The 19,306-nt window shown below is 31.1% G+C and overlaps 1 protein-coding gene and 1 long non-coding RNA gene across 2 annotated transcripts; both read left to right on the top strand.

Annotated features, from left to right (window-relative positions):
* The first annotated feature begins 4,239 nt into the window (after positions 1-4,239).
* LOC146944226 (uncharacterized) lies at positions 4,240-5,161 on the top strand. The gene is made up of 3 exons (XR_015025880.1): positions 4,240-4,379; positions 4,759-4,929; positions 5,026-5,161. It is a non-coding gene; the product is annotated as an uncharacterized LOC146944226 (long non-coding RNA).
* A 5,370-nt stretch (positions 5,162-10,531) lies between these two features.
* Positions 10,532-13,582, top strand: LOC146944225 (GDSL esterase/lipase At1g29670-like). Its single transcript, XM_085742632.1, has 5 exons — positions 10,532-10,902; positions 11,300-11,424; positions 11,584-11,829; positions 12,691-12,928; positions 13,060-13,582. Exons 1-5 carry the CDS (start codon positions 10,644-10,646, stop codon positions 13,284-13,286), a joined length of 1,095 nt encoding a protein of 364 aa, XP_085598758.1. The 5' UTR covers positions 10,532-10,643; the 3' UTR covers positions 13,287-13,582.
* The last annotated feature ends 5,724 nt before the right edge of the window (positions 13,583-19,306 follow it).

The following is a 19,306-nucleotide window of genomic DNA, read 5'->3' as shown; positions in this document are numbered from 1 at the left end:
CAAGAGAAATTAATTATAGGATATATTATATACAGATGATGAAGAAAATGCAAATACAATTAGATATTTGCAAAACCATTCTTTACAAGTGAATAGTCCTTTTTGAATAGGTGATTTCTCATGCAAAGGATAAAAAATAGGCTTAATAGATGCTTTGGTCCCTTAACTTATTTTTGGTTTTCATTTTGGTCCCCTAACTATAAAGTGTCTCAATTTGGTCCCATAAGTCTTCCTCCGTTTACTCATATGGTCCACTCCGTTAGTTTTTTAATGTCCAAATTTTTTTATGTGATTTTAACCATTTGATTGCATGTCCATTGTATCTAATAGTGAACCGTCAGCACCTAATTTTTTCTCTTCACTTTTCATCATCTTCTCTCTTCTTCGGCTCTTCCTCGTGTCTTCATTAACTTTTTTCCAGATTTTTTTTCTTTTCAAAAACCTAAATCCATCCATATACATAGCTATAGTTAACAGTGAAGAGGTGTGAACAGAAACCAGACACAACACACACTTTACCCTTTAGGTTCTTGTTCTTTGACACTTTCATTTCAGTGCTTAAACTCTATCGCTTTACCATTCAACAGTTGAAGAAGTTATGGATAGGCTTTTATCTTCTTCCCTTCTCTTAACACTAACCTCAAACCCTTCACTTTTCTTCCTCCAAAACCTCGTTTTAATTCTGCAGTATTCAATTTTTCCTCTTCAAATCGCTGTTCCTTCAATTGGGTCGCTTCAATTTCTCGTAACCACAAAAACCCATCTCCATTTTTGTCTGCAACTCCCCTTTTCGTCAAACCCAACAATTCACTTTCTCATGTTGCCAATTCGGATAAACCCAACAATCTCAACCTGTGTTATTGTTGTGTTTGGGTTGTTTTTTAATGAATTGGTACAATTTTTAATAAAAAATTTCTGGTTTTGTAATGAACATTATGAACAAGTTTATAAATTTTGTGTTTTCTGAACAAGTTAATGTTGGTGCTGGTTTGGGCGTTTGAGCAACAAGTTTAGTGGAGAAGAAGAAAAAATTCTGGGTTGGTATGAAAATGGAGGAAATATTATGTTGAAGATGATTAAGAAGAGAAGAGGATGAAGAATGGAGGAAAAATTAGTTAGTAAATGGTACACTATAAGATAGAATAGACATGCACAACCCAACGATCTTCTTTTTAACTAAAATATCAAATGGTTAAAATTAAAAAACTTAGTAAGGTCTATGGTGGACCACCTATAATGTTGGTCCACCTTAGACATTTAGTGTTAAAAACAGACGGAAATGACTAAAATTGTAAACGGCAGAAGAGTTATGAGACCAAATTGAGACACTTTAAAGTTAGAGGATCAAAATGAAAACCAAAAATAAGTTAAGGGACCAAAGCATATATTAAGCCAAAAATATGCAGAAGCAAGCTACGCTCAAGTGTTATGAAATATGTTTAATATTTTTTTGTCTTAATCCTTCGATTTATATAAAAATATTCAATTCAAGTTCATCCAAATGGGTTATCATTAAGCGGAGCTTGTTAACCACTTTAATATGTGGAGTCTTTCATTTTGTTTCTTTAAATTTTTATTTTTATTTTTCTGGATTAATTTATGTCCCAGTTTTCTGTTTTTCCTTTTTTTATTTCTTAATAATTTTTAGCTTAAAACAATTAATTTATGTTTTAATTTTTAAACAAAAAGTAAAATTGAATTTCTGTTTTCATTTTCCTATAAAGATGTAGGAACAACTCTAAGCTAGCTCCTAAGTAGGGCTGGAAATGAGTCCAGTCGAGTCGAACCTGTCTAAGCTCGACTCGACTCGATAAGAATTGGTTCGGCTCGAAACTCGACTCGAGTTTGAAACGAACCTTTTTTTTCAACTCGAGTTCAGCTCGTTTAAAGTTCGAACAACTCGGTTCGGCTCGTTAGGTTCATTTCGTTTACACGAATTGCATATTTCAAAACTTTTTTTTTTGTCAAAAATATATGATTTTGACCTTTAAAGTTCAGCTCGTTTAAAGTTCGAACAACTCGGTTCGGCTCGTTAGGTTCATTTCGTTTACACAAATTGCATATTTCAAAACTTTTTTTTTGTCAAAAATATATGATTTTGACCTTTAAAAAAATAACAAAAATATAATTGAAATAAAACTACCGTAGAAGGTAGTAGCACTTTATATATTACTATTGTAGCATATAGTAGCATAGTACCACTATTGGTTTACATTGTTTTCGTAATGCACACTGCTCATATTTGTATATACTCTTCCTCGCTACTCTTTTCAAAACTCCCCGATGTGGGACAATTTTTATGCACTTGATGTATATTTAAAAGCTTTGTGTGGGCATTAAATTTTTTTTTCCCCTCTCTAGTATTACAGTTATCGTTGATTTTTATTCAAATTAGCAATAAGTAATTATTCCTATGATAAAAGTGGATAATTATTAGATGAAGCTTGTAATAAATTCTATATTATATAAAAAGTGTGTGTATATATATCGAGCAGGTTCATGAACCAAACGAGTCGAACCATACTTAGTTCAAGTTCAACTCATTTATTTAACGAGCTTAATTTTCAACTCAAGTTCGACTCATTTGTTTCATGAACCAAGTTCAACGAACCAATTATCGAATCGAGTATCGAACTATTTTCGAGTTGGTTCGGTTTATTGTCAGCCCTACCCTAAGTAAAAATAAAGAATCAGTCTCGTTAAAGAAACTACTACTAGTTACGGGGAGAGGGAGATATAGTACTTGTTTTATAAATGGTCAGTAGACCTGTATAGATTGTTTCCACGGCAATTGATAACTTGACCAATTGTCTTTATTGGGTTGGATACACATTTATTGTGAAGTTATTTATTTGAGTTGATCCGTTTTAAATAGGATTTTTTTTTTTTTAAAGGAAGGAAAAAGTTAATATGTGCCCTTAAAAGACATGTAATATACCAAAAATAGAAATTATGCATTGATTGTAATGCATTTATCAAATTTTTTACTATTTTCTTCTTTAATAAATATTTATTGTTTGTGGAATCCTTACTACGCATCTTAATGAATGAGATCACTATATATATATATATATAGGGCATCAGGGCCGGTCTTAAGAATTTTGATGCCCTGGACGAAACAATAAATTGTACCCTTTTAATTATTCCAATATTTTTTTCTTACATTTTTTGGTGCAAAATATTCATTTATAATCAAAGTTATCTAAAAATATATTTTCAATAGAATTAATCAAAGGAAATTAAAAAGAAATATATCTATATAATACTAAATACTAAGTAAAAATAATAATTTTGGTGCCCCTAAAAAAGTGGTGCCCTAGGCTGCCGCCCCTCGCGCCCGCCCTCAGGGCCACCCCTGAGGGGCATATCACATGAGAATGATAGTTATATGTGAGAATAATCTTTATATCTAATCTTTGCTAACATGCTAACCAAAATGCTTAACCCTAAACCTAATAATTTGGGCGCCAAACAATCATGGCCGTTAGATGTCTATCTTTAGGCGTAATTTTCATATCAGCCGTTGATCAAATTCAAATTCCCCCAATTCCTTATGACACTTAATGACATTTAATGATTTTAACGGTTCAAGGTTATCTCTTTTTTCTAGCCTAATTTATTGCGTCTTTCCAAAGTACTCCCTCCGTCTTTTTTTATAAGCAAAAAACACTAATTCACACTTATTAAGAAAACCAATACTTAGTGATTTGAGGTATAATTTTTTGTGTTCTCCTTGGAATAAGTTTCATGGAAAGATGTAAAAATAATTCTCATTGGTTAAAAATTATGGAGAAAATAAAAAGAGAAACAAATTGAATGCAACATGCATTTAATTTTATATTGGAAAAGATGATTTGTTTGAAAAAACACAATAATAACATAAAAGTTGGTGTTTTTTGCTTATATTTTGATACAAAGAAAATGAGATTTTTTTGCTTATATTTTAGGACGGAGGGAGTAAGGTTTGAATTGACATTTAATGATTTTGAACTGCATAAGGTTATCACTATATTGTAGGCTATGAAGAAGCGTGATGCACATCTCTTCCTTCTGACACACTAATCTCTTTTACTTTTAACCACAACAGTTCCATTCACCTACGTATCTAAATCCTCATCTCCTCCACCTTTGGCCACCATCATTTGAAGACTGTCGACAGAGCTATGCAATTTGTTCTTTCTCAATTTCTTATTCAATTTGTGGACAAATGTATGTTTCTCTATGATCTACTCTGTTTCGTTTTTGCTTTTCTTCATTTTTTGTAGTGGGGAGACTCATTCCGCTTCTCTGAGCTGCAAGCAATTAGATGATAAATATGTTTTTCTGTTGATTCTGCATCTTCATATCCTTAGCCTTTTCATCAAGCCCCTGATTGCATGGTATATCATATTTTTTATTTTATTGTTTCCCTAATACCATTGTTTTCCTTTGAATCCATCATTTACCCCATTTAAATTGTGAACAAGTTCTATTGCTTTTTTGCATTTGATTATTCGTTTGATAGACGTGTTGATAAGACAATTTGAATTTAACACGGAATTTCCCTTTTACAATTTGGACCAAGATTTATTGTTTTCTTTTTTAAGAATGCTTAGCTTTTAGATTTTCTTTGATTATTTTATGATTCCTTAACATATAAATTGTCCCTTCTTTTGTTAAAAAAGAAAAATAGTTCCTTCTTCTTTGTCACACTATTTTGCTATTTATAATTCCTTATTCTGAAATTCTTTACTTTTTTGCTATGATTGTTTGAGTTAGATGTGAGTTGGCTGCGATGTCGTCAAGCAAAATGAGCTCCGGCCACGACGCTTTTGCCAAACTCTACCTGTCAACATTCTACTCGAGGTTGCGCTTCATGCCACATCTTGATCTCATTCTTCTCAATTTCGTTTTCGTTATATTCACAACAATTGTGCAACAACAAGAAAGGTATCAATGGTGGTCCATCTCTTGCTTTTTATGTTGATAATTTTGCCTTTAGAATGCCTTTTCTTTTTGCTAATTCCTTTGGATTGCTTATGCCAGAATGGATAACAGGGAAATCTGCTTCATTGAAATAAAATTTATGAATGATGGAAGGAAAGAAATTGAATGAAGTAATTTGTTTGTTAATATGATATGGAAGGCTGTAAGGAAAATGTTCTTTACACAGATTAGTTATATATAGTTTTAATGCAGAAAAATCCTCAACATTCAACTCAATCAATGATGAAGAAACAATTCAAACAATGTACACTACTCACTTACTATCTCAGTTTTAACTGCTAAAAGATCTGTTATATATAGTTTTAATGCAGAAAGACATTCAACTCAATCAATGATGAAGAAAAGAAGTTAATACAAATAAGTTCTTTGCAGTTTGGTAGCGAGAGCTTTATAAGAATGAAATTACCCTGTTATGTTTAAGGCCTCTGATGACATTTCTTTTGCCAAAATTCTCCTAAAAATCTTTACGTAGCGTCAGCCATGGGTATCCATGTTATTGCCTTATTAGTTTTTGTTTCCTTTTCGATTTAGTTTTGATACATTAATTGACATGTAAATCTTAGGTTAGTAATTTGAATTTTTTTAAGAGGAAAGAAATAGACCAAAAACATGTAAGCATTTGGTCTATTTTAATTTAGAGTTCATAGGTGTGTATTCTTATCTCTTTCTTAAGATTTGATAATTTGGTCATTTACATGGTTTGATAATTTTGTTGGATCTATTATTATTAGTATAGTGCAGTGTTTTGTTTCATTGACTTTGACAGATTCAAGTTGGGATGGACACTTATTTTCTCTTCCACTTATTCACTATTTTGCGTTGTTCTGTTGTATCGCAAAATTCAATTGAATTCTTTCACATTTTCTTCTTTCAGGTTGTCTCTTCTCTATGCAGTCATAGTCTTTAATTTTTATTTTAATTTTTTTTTCATTAAGAACTAGAGTTTAGGTATTAATGCACTAGCATGTATTTAGTAATTTTCTGTTGTGTGGATTTATTGTTCCTAGACTTGCTAACAATATTATTTTCTTAAATATAGTTTTGGTTGCCCTGCATTCCTCCATTAAGGCTACTGCTTTTGAGAAAGTTATTTGGAGAAAAATGATTCTACTCAAAAACTATGAAAAAAGATAATGGGGGTGGAGGAACAACAATACCAAACAACCAAGCAACAAGTATTGCACCAATGAAAGGGAAAATCCAGTAAACATAGAATTGGTCACATATGTTATGCAAGGATATGGTTCATTGATGGTTTGATGTAAGCAGAATCTGTAATAATCAATGCCACAGTGGACATGGCCATAAACAAAGTATTCACTAACTCGCTGCAAGGCTGCAAGGACAGCATGAAAATGTTAATACTGCTTCTACATCTACTCCATTATGCAACAGCTCCATTTGCTTATCTCTTTTTCTCATTTCGTGCCTATATTGCACTAAGCTTATCCTTTTTTCTATATCTCTTTTGATTAGATCTCTCTCTACAATATCAAATCAACAAAGGTGATTTTGCATTCTTTTGTTTCTTTCTTTGTGTATTTTATTTTGGCAACAATTGAGAGAAAAAGAAAAGCAAAAAGAGGTTTGGTTTTGGATTATGTTTTTCTTTCTATCATTTAACAAGCACATGTTATACAATTTCATTAAGTGCAAGGCGGGCTAAGAAAAATGGACATGTTGCCATGTACTGTAGTTGTTGGTGATTTCATGTTTATACTTTGATATATAATCCTTCTCAAAAATTGTTTCCAAACTGTTTCTTTATAATACCATCAAAGAATTATTTATGTGTGTCCTACAACATATTATTTTTGTGATTCAGCATGAAGTAGCTTCATGTCTTTGCACAAATGGAGCTAGATCTAAGGTTTGTATCTTGATATTGCATCCAAATTTCATTGTATTGTATATAACTACAATATATTGATCTCAAATAAAAACTATAGTCTATCGATGATTGCTTATCTAAGTTGACAGGTTTTTCTTGACATTGGCTAGAAAAATCAACTGGATAATTGTACGAGAAAATTATTCATTAAAAAATGGAAGTATATAACATGTAGAACAATTTTGTCAAGGAATATTAGTCTTGAATATCAATTTAGTTTCTTATATCACTCTTTTAACAATTTAGTCTATAATTATTTTTTAGTAAATAGTCAATAAATTATATTCCATCAAAAGAAAAGTCAAAAAATTATATAAAATTCGTGAAGATAAATACATTTAAATTCACTTGATTTACCCATCCATCTCATTGATATGTGCCATATAAAGTTGTTAAAATATAATGCTCATATTAATGTAGAGTTGTTCAACCAGTCACGATCTATCAAGTATATGTTTAAATACGTAAACAAAGAACATGGTTGTGTTACAACATTTAATTTTTCTATGTAACGGGACTCGCTTGATAATTACTAAAATGGGGGATATGTACTCGAAGGAAAGTTGATTTCAGGAAGCAATGTCGGCGAGAAGGTCTATACACCTAGATTATAATTGACACCTTCGGATACTATAATTCCTTTTAAATTCCAGCACATGCAATTTCCAATAGTTGTTTATTTTGCAATAACCATCAACAAAAGTCAAGGGCAGTCACTCAAGCAAGTTGGTAAACATCTTCCACAATCAGTCTTCTCGCATGGTCAGTTGTACGTTGCAGTTTCAAAAGAAGTAGTTTGAAGATTTGTTGACCAACGAAAACGGCGATTGCATTGATACTACTACCAATGTCGTATATAAATGAGTTTTTTTAGAATGTATGAATATTGAAAAATCCTTTAAAAAGATAATGTTAATGTCATATTTGTCAATTTTTTTTGATGTGTGTGGTATGAATGGCTTTGCATTTTAAATAATTTGTAAATGTTTATGACCCGTGCGGCAGCACGGGTAATAGATCTAGTAAGAATAAATATGAACCACTAGATTAAAAAAAAGGGCTAAGATTAAAACATAGATTAAAAGAGTCATGTGTGATGTAACCAAAAAAAAAAAAAAAGAGTCATGTGCCATTCACATGCCTTTTTCTCACTTGTGTTCTCTCTCCAACCCTTCACATAAGATGTATCAAATGAGAGGGGTTTTAAAGTGAGAGATGAGAGGAATGCATATAAACCATACGATCTAAATGAACGGTGTTGGAACAAAATGTGTTTAACATTGTCACCTTAAGTTTTGATGATAACAAGTATTAAGGGAAATGTTAACTTGTGCCCTTAAGGCACAAGTTAATAAACTAAAGATAGAAACATTTTATTGGAAATTGTGCATTCCATGTTTTAGAAATTTAAAATCTTATCTTTTTAAGACAATATTTATGTTTTAATTCCCTTTTTAGCTTCTTAACTTGTGCCATTAGGGCACAAGTTAGCACGACCCAAGTATTAAAAGTTCAATTTAATATGCTAATATTTGTTCAAGTGTGCAGGACCATAGACTAAAATTTATATCTCTTAAAACATAGTATTGGTTTTGGAAGAACAATTGAGAGCAAAAGAATTTTCAAGGGAAGCTAAGTTGCAAGTCAGAGTTTGAAGACCATCAGAAGCTGACAGTCAGAGTCTGAAGACCTTTAGAGTTCGAACCTGAAGTCAATTAAAATTGGTTATTTGAAGACACAAGTTTGCAAAAGGAATAGAAGCCTGGAGCAACGACTATTTCAGAGGAATTAGAAGACATTGAATGCTTATCCACTGAAGAAGGTCAGAGAAAGGACAATAGTACAATTGTACAACCACTACTCCACTATTGTCTATGCATAGTACTGTTACAGTTGTGTCTCTATTGGTTAATTCTTTATACAAGGAATGGATTTCAAATTATTCCTTCCTAGGACATTAACAAAATCAAGCAACATATCATTGGTGATTGATCAAACTTCTACAACGACTCTTTGATGTGCTGACACCTCTACAACGTCTCTTTTATACCTTTATATACAGGAATGAAGACTTGAAGATCAGTAGAGTCTCTACAACATTTAAATTGTGCCAAAACTCTACTGAAATTGTTGTGCATCAAACACTTAGAATTTCTTAATAACTTTCATATCTTAGAAATTCTAGAGTCTTAAGAGTCTGATTTGATTTGTATTGTGAACATCACTGATTGTATATCAAGTGTTCAAACCAAACTTTTTCTTTGTAATTTGTTTGTTAGAAGTCTCTTGCTTTTGTGCTTGAGCATAGGAAATCTCTTGCTTGTGTGCTTAAGTATTTGAAGTCTCTTGCTTGTGTGCTTGAGCATTTGTAATCAGATTGGATTATAGTGAAATCTCCTTGGAAGTGCAAGGAGGACTGGACTACTTCCGGATTGTGGAAGGAACCGAGATAATTGCTTGGTGTCTCTCTCTCTCTCTCTCTCTCTCTCTCTCTCTCTCTCTCTCTCTCTCTCTATCTTTACTTTATCCGCTGCATTAAACTTTGAACATTGCTTAAGAATCTGAACTCTATTAGACTCTGGACTTTGGACTTAGTTTAAATAGAAGAAAAAGATAACACAATTCAACCTCCCCTTCTTGTGCGATTGTCATTTGCATTCCTCTATCCTTAATTACTTTAAAATTGTGCGCATTTAATGTTATCAATTTTAAAATTAGCATTCCTCTATTCTCATTCCTTTAATTAATGTTATCAACTTTAAAAATGTGCGCATTTGTTAAAAAAGAATGTGCGTATTTATATTATTTATGGTTAAATAAGATTTTTATCTCTATAAATATATTAAATTCCGTTTTAGTCCCTCTAAAAAATTTCTCCAAGCAACGGTCCTTCATATATTTTCAATCAACATTTTTGTATATGTTTTTAATGCAATTCCATATGTACCCTTTAAATTTTTGAATTCATTTTTACAGACATATTTAGATTATTATAAGAATGTTTCCCACAATAGTTTAAATTTTTTTAACAACAAATGATATAATTTTTTAAAAACAAATTGTCTTATATTGGTTGTCCGCTCATGTTGCTTCACACGACAGGGTGTTGCTTCTTGCTTCCCCCCTTTGGGGCTTGTTTCTCATGCGTTGTGACAATGTTTCTCCCAAACTCGTCACTACCTAAACCAATATAGCATAACATACACAAAAATAAGTGTCATAAGCTACACCAAGTGACATAATAAGCTACAAAATGATATAACGTGCCTTAAGCTACACAATTTTCATATAATCAATAAGACAAAGATGACTTATCCAAAAAAATAAAAAAAATATGTCTGCCCCTGAAAATAAGCATTCACACCTCATAGAACAACTCATAGAAAATTCAATAAAAACAAGTGTTATTTTGTAGTGTAACATTAACATGTATCAGATTTGTTGTTCAAAACAAAAAAACATGTATCGAATTTAAAAGAATTTAGAATTCTTTGTTTGTTTATTTTTGCTTTGTAGGATACTTAATTATTCTCTGAAGATTCAAAGATTATAGGTGCAAAATTAAAATCAATTGTGGACCTCCAATGTTTATTAAGAAATTAACTATTACTATAGCATGCCATACCCGCCATGGATCCTTTATTAACAAATATAAGTTTTGACAATTTGGCAATAAAACACTATATATACTCCATTGATCTTGTGATCATACATACCAACTCTTCATTTACTATATCATACGCATTCTAACTTTCTACCTAGAGAGATGGCTTGTGAGAGTAAAACATGGTTGATATTGCATCTTCTTCTCTTGGCTGCTTGCTACATGCAACATTGTGTCCACGGACAAACACAAACATCTCAAGTGCCTTGTCTTTTTATATTTGGTGACTCTTTGTCTGATAATGGAAACAACAACAATCTTTCAACCAGTGCAAAAGCTAATTACGTTCCATATGGCATTGACTTTCCAGCAGGCCCAACAGGAAGATTTACCAATGGGGCAACAACAATTGACATAATTGGTAATATTTAATAAAAAAATATAAAAAATCATTTTGATATTTAATAATTTATAGATAAAAAATAGAATTTGTTTTGTATTTGTTTGCTATAGTAAAAATTAGTTATAGAAAATGATTTTCAAGACTAGCTACTCAAATAGAAGTTGTTTTCATTTGAAATACATTTTAGATATTTTTTCTTCAAGTTCTCTTTGTTTTAAAAATCTGTAACAAACAAATGAAAGCTCCTAAAATTGATACTTAAAAAAAACAATTTCATAAAAACTATATAACAATGTACTATATTATAGTTAAATTTTTTAAAATGTTGTTATTACCTAAGATTTTGGCATTCTTTGTTGTATTTTATTATCTTGAATCTTTTGTTGAACTCACAATGCTAATGGCTTACCTGTAGGCGAAATGCTTGGATTCATGAATTTCACCCCACCTTTTGCAAACACTAGTGGCTCAGACATACTTAAAGGTGTTAACTATGCATCTGGTGCAGCTGGAATTCGAGATGAGTCTGGGAAAAATTTGGTATTGATAAAAATTTGATCATCCATATATAATTGATTGATTTCATGTATGTTTATAGATGATGTATTCATATTTTCAATGATGATAAATTCTACTAATTAATTAGTGTTACACAATATGTTCATATTGTCATGTATGATTGATTTCATCTATATGCAGGGTGCTAATATCCCCTTGGGATCACAAATAAATAATCATAAAACCATAGTTTCCAAAATTGCTGCCAAGCTTGGAGGCATGCAACAAGCCAGCAATTATTTGAATAAATGTTTGTATTATGTGAGTATAGGCAGCAATGATTACATAAACAACTATTACAAGCCTAATGACTACCCAACCAGTCACGAGTATAACCCAGAACAGTATGCCGAAGCTCTTATTAACCAGTTATCCCTTTATTTACAGGTATATATCATTAACTTTTTGTGTTATATGTAAATGTTTGTTTTATGTTGTATTGAATTGATAAAATTTACTTACAGAAATATTAATAAAAGGCGTGATTTAGACATTTAGTTATTAATGCTTTAGATGAAAAGTCACAAAAGACAAATATTATTAATATAGTACTCCCTCCCTCCCCCCGTCTCTCTCTCTCTCTCTCTCTCTCTCACACAAGGGATAGTGCAATTGTAAAAACAATACTTACAAACAAATTTAATACTCCTATCGACTTTCTTAATTTCCATGATTTAACCAAATTTAATACTCCTATCAACTTTCTTAAAACCTCAAATTTGTCTTGAGAAAAAATACAAGACTAATTTGATACTAAATATCATCAAATTAGTCATTTATGGATGATATACATTAAGGATATTTTATTCCTCATCAAAAGACTATTTTGAATGACATTGAAAATCCTATTATGATCAAAGTATTTTTTATTTATTTACTAAGGACCAAATATTTCTCATTTTTTTATCAAAGAGAAAAAATATTACAAATTTTTTTAGGACTGAATAAAAACAAATTTTTACATTAAGGTGAGACAAAAGAATATAATACACATTTTCACTAGAGTAAATAAAAATAGCAGTCTATAATATTTTACATAGTATTAGAAATCTATAATATTTTTATACGAAATGAGAGATAATATTAGACAAGTGTGTGAAAATGCAAAGAAAGAGATATAGAACATGGGTAACATTTTGTCAAAAAAAAAAACATGGGTAACATGATTTTTTTTGTCAATGGTGATTTATTGATTGTAATAATATAATTTTTTTTACACTATGTAAATTTGATATTTTTGGTGGATAGGCTCTGCAAAATGTCGGGGCAAGAAAATTCGTGTTGGTTGGACTTGGCCAAATAGGTTGCACTCCAAATGCCATCGTTACTAGTGGAATACTTGGATCATGTGCTGAAAATGAGAATCTTGATGCATTAATGTTTAGTCAAAAGCTTAGATCTCTAGTGGATCAATTCAACAACCAATATGTTGATTCTAAGTTCATCTTTGTAAACAGTACCGCTGGAAAATTAGACAGTTCACTTGGTAAACATTTCAATTAATTTCATTTCATATTAAATTCTAGATTAACAATAAAAAAGGTGATTGTAAATGTTATGATTTATGTTCTTAACTATAATCAGTTAATGACATATTTGTGACCTTTTTTATTTCAGGTTTTACAGTTTTAACTACTCCTTGTTGTCCGGTGAGGCCTGATGGGATGTGTGTTGAATATTCAAAGCCATGCATGAATAGAACACAATATGTTTTTTATGATGGATTTCATCCCACATCAGCTGTGAACTACTTAACTGCATTAACTTCGTACGATAGTTCTTCTAATCCAGAGACGACCTATCCAATGGATATCAAACAACTTGCTCAATATCTCATTATATAAATTAGTTCAAGTTACAATTGTGTCCTTAAATAAGCTCAGTTTGTTTTGCATAAAAGAACCATAAGTTCATCTTATAATGTGTAAGCAATAAGCAATCATATATTGAGTAGAATAAACTAGGATTGGTGTCAATATCCATAATGAAGAAAAAGATAGAAGGGCATATACATAGATTTGTTTTTATTAAGATATGCATGTGCATAGATTGATAAAAGGAAGCACCTATATGTTAACTTCTCAAACAATTATGATCAAGGACAATCAATAATACATTAATACTTTAGATATAAGCTTAATTGCAGTTTTGCTCTCTTATGTTTCACAATCTTGCAATTTTGGTCCCCTATAAAAAACAATAACAATTTTAACCCTTAAGTTTGTCCCCTTTTGCACTTTTGGCCCCCTGATTCAATTTTGACCTAGTCAACACACACGTGGCACCTCACTTACGTGAGTAGGATGCCACATGTGTATTTTTTAATTTAAAAATAAATAAAAATGTCATGTGTGTATTTCTTTAATTAAAAAAAGCAAAAAAGGAAATGAAAAAGGAGAAGGAAGAACACACAAGGTAAAGAAACAACTCAAACAATATTCTTCCTTCCTCTTCACAATCTTCAACATCATCTTCATACAACTTCATAAGAAATATTAGACACAATTTTGGGCAAAATTATGGTCAACCATAATCAAACTAGTAAGCACACCATTCAACAAATCATGTTCATCAATAACACATAATCAACAACACATACTCATAGAAAAACTTAAGTGAACAATTAAACCCCAAACGTTCAACCATCAACATCCAGATCTTCTGCTTCTAACAACACCATCATCAACAACAGTAACAATATCGATTCAAATAACTATTAAACACCAAAATCTTCTCCTTCTTCGATTCAGATATGGAAAAGCTAAAACAACTATATCAATTTCAAGTTTTCAGACGCTGTGATTCCAAGTTTTGAGATGAGCAGATAAGTTACCAGCTTCAGTGAAATCAGAATCAACAAAAGTGTGTTCGAGTGTGAACTGGATCTTTGAATCTGAAGCGGAGTCTGGATTTTTATTTTTTTTTGCGAGTGGTGGTGGCGGTGTTGGCGGTGTTAGGTGGTGAAGGACGGGACTGAGGGCGACCACCTTCGAGGCTAAATTCTTCGTCTCGGATTGGAAAGCTGCAGAGAGGGTGATGAAGAAAGTGAGGAGTAAAGTCACCGTTAAAATTGATCAGAGAAAAGTCGTTGTTTTCTCTACGCAACATAGCGAGTCAGTTTGGTTTTCAATTGGATCAGGGAAGGAAAATTGGGGATGAAGGAGAGGGAAAATGGAGTTAAATTAACTATAAAATTGGATCTGAAGAGTGACAGGAGAAAGAAGAAAGACTTTTTTATTTTCTATTTTAATTATTATTATTTATGAGTTGGATTTTTTTAATATAAAAATAAAAAAATACACACATGGCATCCTACTCACTTAAGTGAGGTGCCACGTGTGCATTGATTTGGTCAAAATTAGACCAGAGGGTTAAAAATGTAAAATGGGGTAAACTTAAGGGTTAAAATTGTTATTAATTTTTAGGCTTAATACATAATTTGGTCCCTTAATTTATTTTTGGTTTTCAATTTGGTCTCTTAATTATAAAGTGTCTCAATTTGGTCCAATAAATCTTCTTCCGTTTACCATTTTGGTCATGTCCGTTTGTTTTTTAATGTCTAAATTTTTTGATATTGTTTTGTCCATTTGATTGCAGGTCCATCATATACCACACTGAACTATCAACACCCAATTTTTTCCCTTTCTTCTTCTCCTTCCCTCTTCTTCCTCTTCATCTTCATCATCTTAAATTTTATGTTCATATAAACCCATAAACAATTAAACAACACAAGCCCAGAAAAATAAAAAATTGATTAAATGATTTTCAACATGTTCATAATTATAATCTTTTTTTTTTATCATTTCTTTTATTCATTCCTTATCAATTGATTCACTTCAACCCAAATCCCTAACCCCTCTTTTATTCATCCATTCTAAAATTATTTTGACAAACAATTCGAATTCAATAACTCATCGTCAACAATCATCATCGTGTCTTTTTTCCTTTCTCACTTCCAAAACTTTCTCCCCCTAATTCAAAAATTCACAATACGTAAGGCTTTGTTTGTCTTAATTCAAAGTACCTAATTCAAAAATTCACAGTACCGAATTCAACAACCCCTCTTTTATTGTCCAATTTTGTTTGTCTTAATTGATACCTTCATCAGTTTAAGCTCTTTCCCATTCAAAAATTCTTACGCTGATTTCCCATTCAATTTTGTTCACTTGGAGGTTTACTTTGTGTTGGGGCGCTTTTGTTTTTCGTTGCCTCTCAGCTTGTAATGGCTTCTAATTGACTCTTGTAATTTCCTTATCAATTTCTTTGCTTTTCTTATGGAGTAAATTTGCAGATCTGGAAAAATTAGAAAATAAAGAGGAGAGAGGCCATGATATGAGATGAGTTCATTTTGATTTCTTTTAATAAATTTTTCTGGGTTTAGTATTGGTTTGATTGATGAACATGCATGAAGTTGTGAAGATGAGAGTTTTTTTTCTGGGCTTGTGTCTTGCTGATTTTTTAAATTGGGATGAAGATTATATTGAAGATGATGAAGGGTATAAGGGAAGAAGATGAAGAAAGGAAAAAAAAATTAGTTGTTGGTGGTTTACTATTAGTTAAAATATACCTTAGTGATCCAATGGTTATCTTTTTCTAAAAAAAAAGATCAAATGGTCAAAATATAAGGTCTATGGTGGATCACATATAATGTTGGTCTACCTTATATATTTATGGTTAAAAACTAACGGAAATGACCAAAATAGGTAACGACAGAATATATAAGGGACCACTTTGAGACGTTTTTTAGTTAAAGGACCAAATTGAAAACCAAAAATAAGTTAAGGGACCAAACGATGTATTAAGCCTAATTTTTATAGGGGACCAAAATCGTAAGATTGTGAAACATAGAGGAATTAAGCCTTAGATATAATAATTTATGAAAAAACTATGAAATAAGTTGATTAATCTTTATACAGTTAAAGTATTTTAGCCTCTTTCCACATCGACGATTTCTAATTTACCTCCTATAATATTTTTCTAAGATTCCAATTTTGTAATAATAAAATAAGATAAGATAGTATAAGATTATTCTCTTTTAGTCCCTCCTAACAACCAATTGTGGCAAACAAATGATGTGTGACAATTTCATATTACTAAACACTTTTTATCCCTTCTTTTTTACATCTATTAACGACTATCCCACAATTGATATTGCTAGTGGTTTCCTTCATCAAATCATGAATTGAGTTGAAAGAATTAATTTCGAAGCACATGTTCAATCACATAAAGACTGTGGTACTCAAACACAACTACCCCATCTCAACAATGCTATTTCATTTTTAAGAACGGGTTGTTTGTATATTATAAAAAAGGGTTTTTTTCCTTGTATAAACAAAAGTATATTTCTCCAAAAATGAGTTTATTTCCTGCAACAAAAAAAAAGGTTTATTCTTACAGAAATTCATGTGCTCTTGTTGACTTGTTTCACAATGCAAAGGATGTTACAACCTTTACTTCGCGTCTCACTGTATTTTGTTTTAGGTTGAAAACCTTGAGTTAAATGATGTTGTGCGTGGTCACGAGAAAAACACATTTCTGATCTTTTATGAGTTTGTGTATAGGTTTTTGTTTGTGTGTTTGTGGATCTTAGTAAAAAAAAAAAATGAAACAGACAAAAACTTTCTTGGATCTTAAGGTTGATGTTATGATTCAAAATGGAATATAAGGAATTACACTTGGCATAATATAATTGGTTGAGGTAGATGGACACATGGCTAGTGATCCTAAAATCAAGGAAGCTTGGGTTGTGCATAAATAGGGAAATGAGGATCAATAGAGAGTAGGAAGAAAAATGATGAAAGTCTCTCCTCTCTCTCCCTTTGGTACTCTCTAGTAGAGTAATTTATTCCATCTCTTTCTTTCTCTTTTCTATGTACTAAGAACATCAATTTTAATTGAGTTCTAATCTATCAATTTAACCTTTCATTTCACAATTATCATTTTATCCCATTATCAATTTTAGGAACCATTACATTAGTATCTAGTATCCACTATCCAGGTTGAATGAATGAAATATGTTGATTTTTTATATTAAGGAAAGTATTTTTAATTGTTTTTAAAAATAATGAATTAGTAAATATAAGCCACATGGGATAAAAAAATAAAAATAAAAAATACCCACTTAACATGCCACAAAAAATAACTTAACAAGCTCCAAAATTTTAATCAAAGAATAAAAAATGTTGAAGAGTATTACAAAGTTTTTAAAAGTGATAATTAATCAATTATAAGATCAAACATTGAGGAAGTGATGAGTTGGATAACTTGAATTATTATAAAATAAGAGATGTAGTGGAGTTACAAAATTAACTTGAAATGGAGTAATTATTCTATCAAGCTTCTAAGGCAAAGATAGAGGAATCATGTACCTCGAAGAATGAAGAGGCTACATAATTATAGTGGAACCATTTGTTGCTTGAAGGCCCTTTATTAGGGGTTTTCCGGTGCTATGTTGTTATAGTGTCATTTCATTGCTTTTTTACACAGATGGAAACTCAACCCATCTTTTGAAAAATGGAATAATAATCTAATTGCATCTTTTGTAAAATTGTACTATTATTCTATATTAAACAATTTCCTAACAAAATTAAGTACTTAAATGTATACCTAAGACATTATGTCGATCATCATTGTAGGAGTAAGATTTGTTAAGGGATGAGAAGAAGTAGCCATTGTGGGAATTGGATCAGTGGTGGTGGAAATGGTTATGGTGTTAGGTATTGTTGTTAATGGTAGTTGTGCAGTGATGAGAAGATGATGAATGATGATGAGAAATTTTGATGTTGGATTTATGTTTTTTGTTTTCTGTGTTTGCATGATGAGAAATTTTGATGTTGGATTTATGTTTTTTGTTTTCTGTGTTTGCGTTTGCAGGTTTTTGAGTTCTTGATTTTTGGATTTCTGATTTTAGGTGATGTTAAAGATGATGAAGAAATGGAAGGAAGAAGATGAAGAAGGAGGAAAATAAATTAGTCGTTGGTGGTTCACGGCAAAATAGACATGCATGATCCAATGATCATCTTTTTAAAAATAAAATCAAAGGGTTAAAATTTTAAAAAATTAATAAGGTCTATGATGAACCACTACAAATGTTAGTCCATCTTAAACATTTAAGCTTAAAAACTAACAAAGATGACCAAAATAATTAGTAATGGTAAAATACATAAGGGACCACCTTGAGATGTTTTTTTAGTTATAAGACAATGTTAAAACAAACAATTAAGTTGAGAGACCGACCAATCAATTAAGCCTTAAGTTATCGATGTCTAAAAAATACTCTTTCAAAACAAAACCTTAGGCTTTGTCCACATAATGGATTTAATATGTTTGGCTTCATAGTGCTTATGTCAGAATTGCGATGACCTAACATACACTATATAACTTATGCAAAATCACAGGGGATCATTGTATTTCTGACATACAATCACCCGTGATTGTGACACTTGATAAAATGAGGTATAGCAAAGGACAAATGACTAAACATTAATATTCGTCTCTCACTACCCCTAAAAACAAATCTCAAATCGTTCACTAAACTATGAAAAACCTTTTTATTCGGGGTGCAAATTATTAAAAATATCAAAACACTATTTTTATTGAGAAAACAAAGAGATTGAAGAATCATCCAAGAAAAAGAATCACATTGATCTAAGTTGACGAGCAAATCAGCACAAAAGTTAGCCTCATGTAAATATGCATCAATGAGACCTTCTTAAAATGAATTAATAGTGATTGTGTTTAATTTGTGAAAACTTTTTTTTATTTCTCTAAATATTGCTTATTTTAACTTGCTAATAACAAGACACTACACTCATAAAATGAATCATTGTGGTTGAAAAATGTGTTCTCTAGGAATAATGCATAT

The sequence above is a fragment of the Medicago sativa genome, chromosome 2 (assembly GCF_051527215.1).
Source record: "Medicago sativa cultivar Bolivia chromosome 2, Bolivia_mono, whole genome shotgun sequence".
In the NCBI taxonomy this organism is placed as follows: Eukaryota; Viridiplantae; Streptophyta; class Magnoliopsida; order Fabales; family Fabaceae; genus Medicago; species Medicago sativa.
Note: the sequence above shows the minus strand (reverse complement) of the source record. Positions and strands in the feature narration are given on the sequence as shown.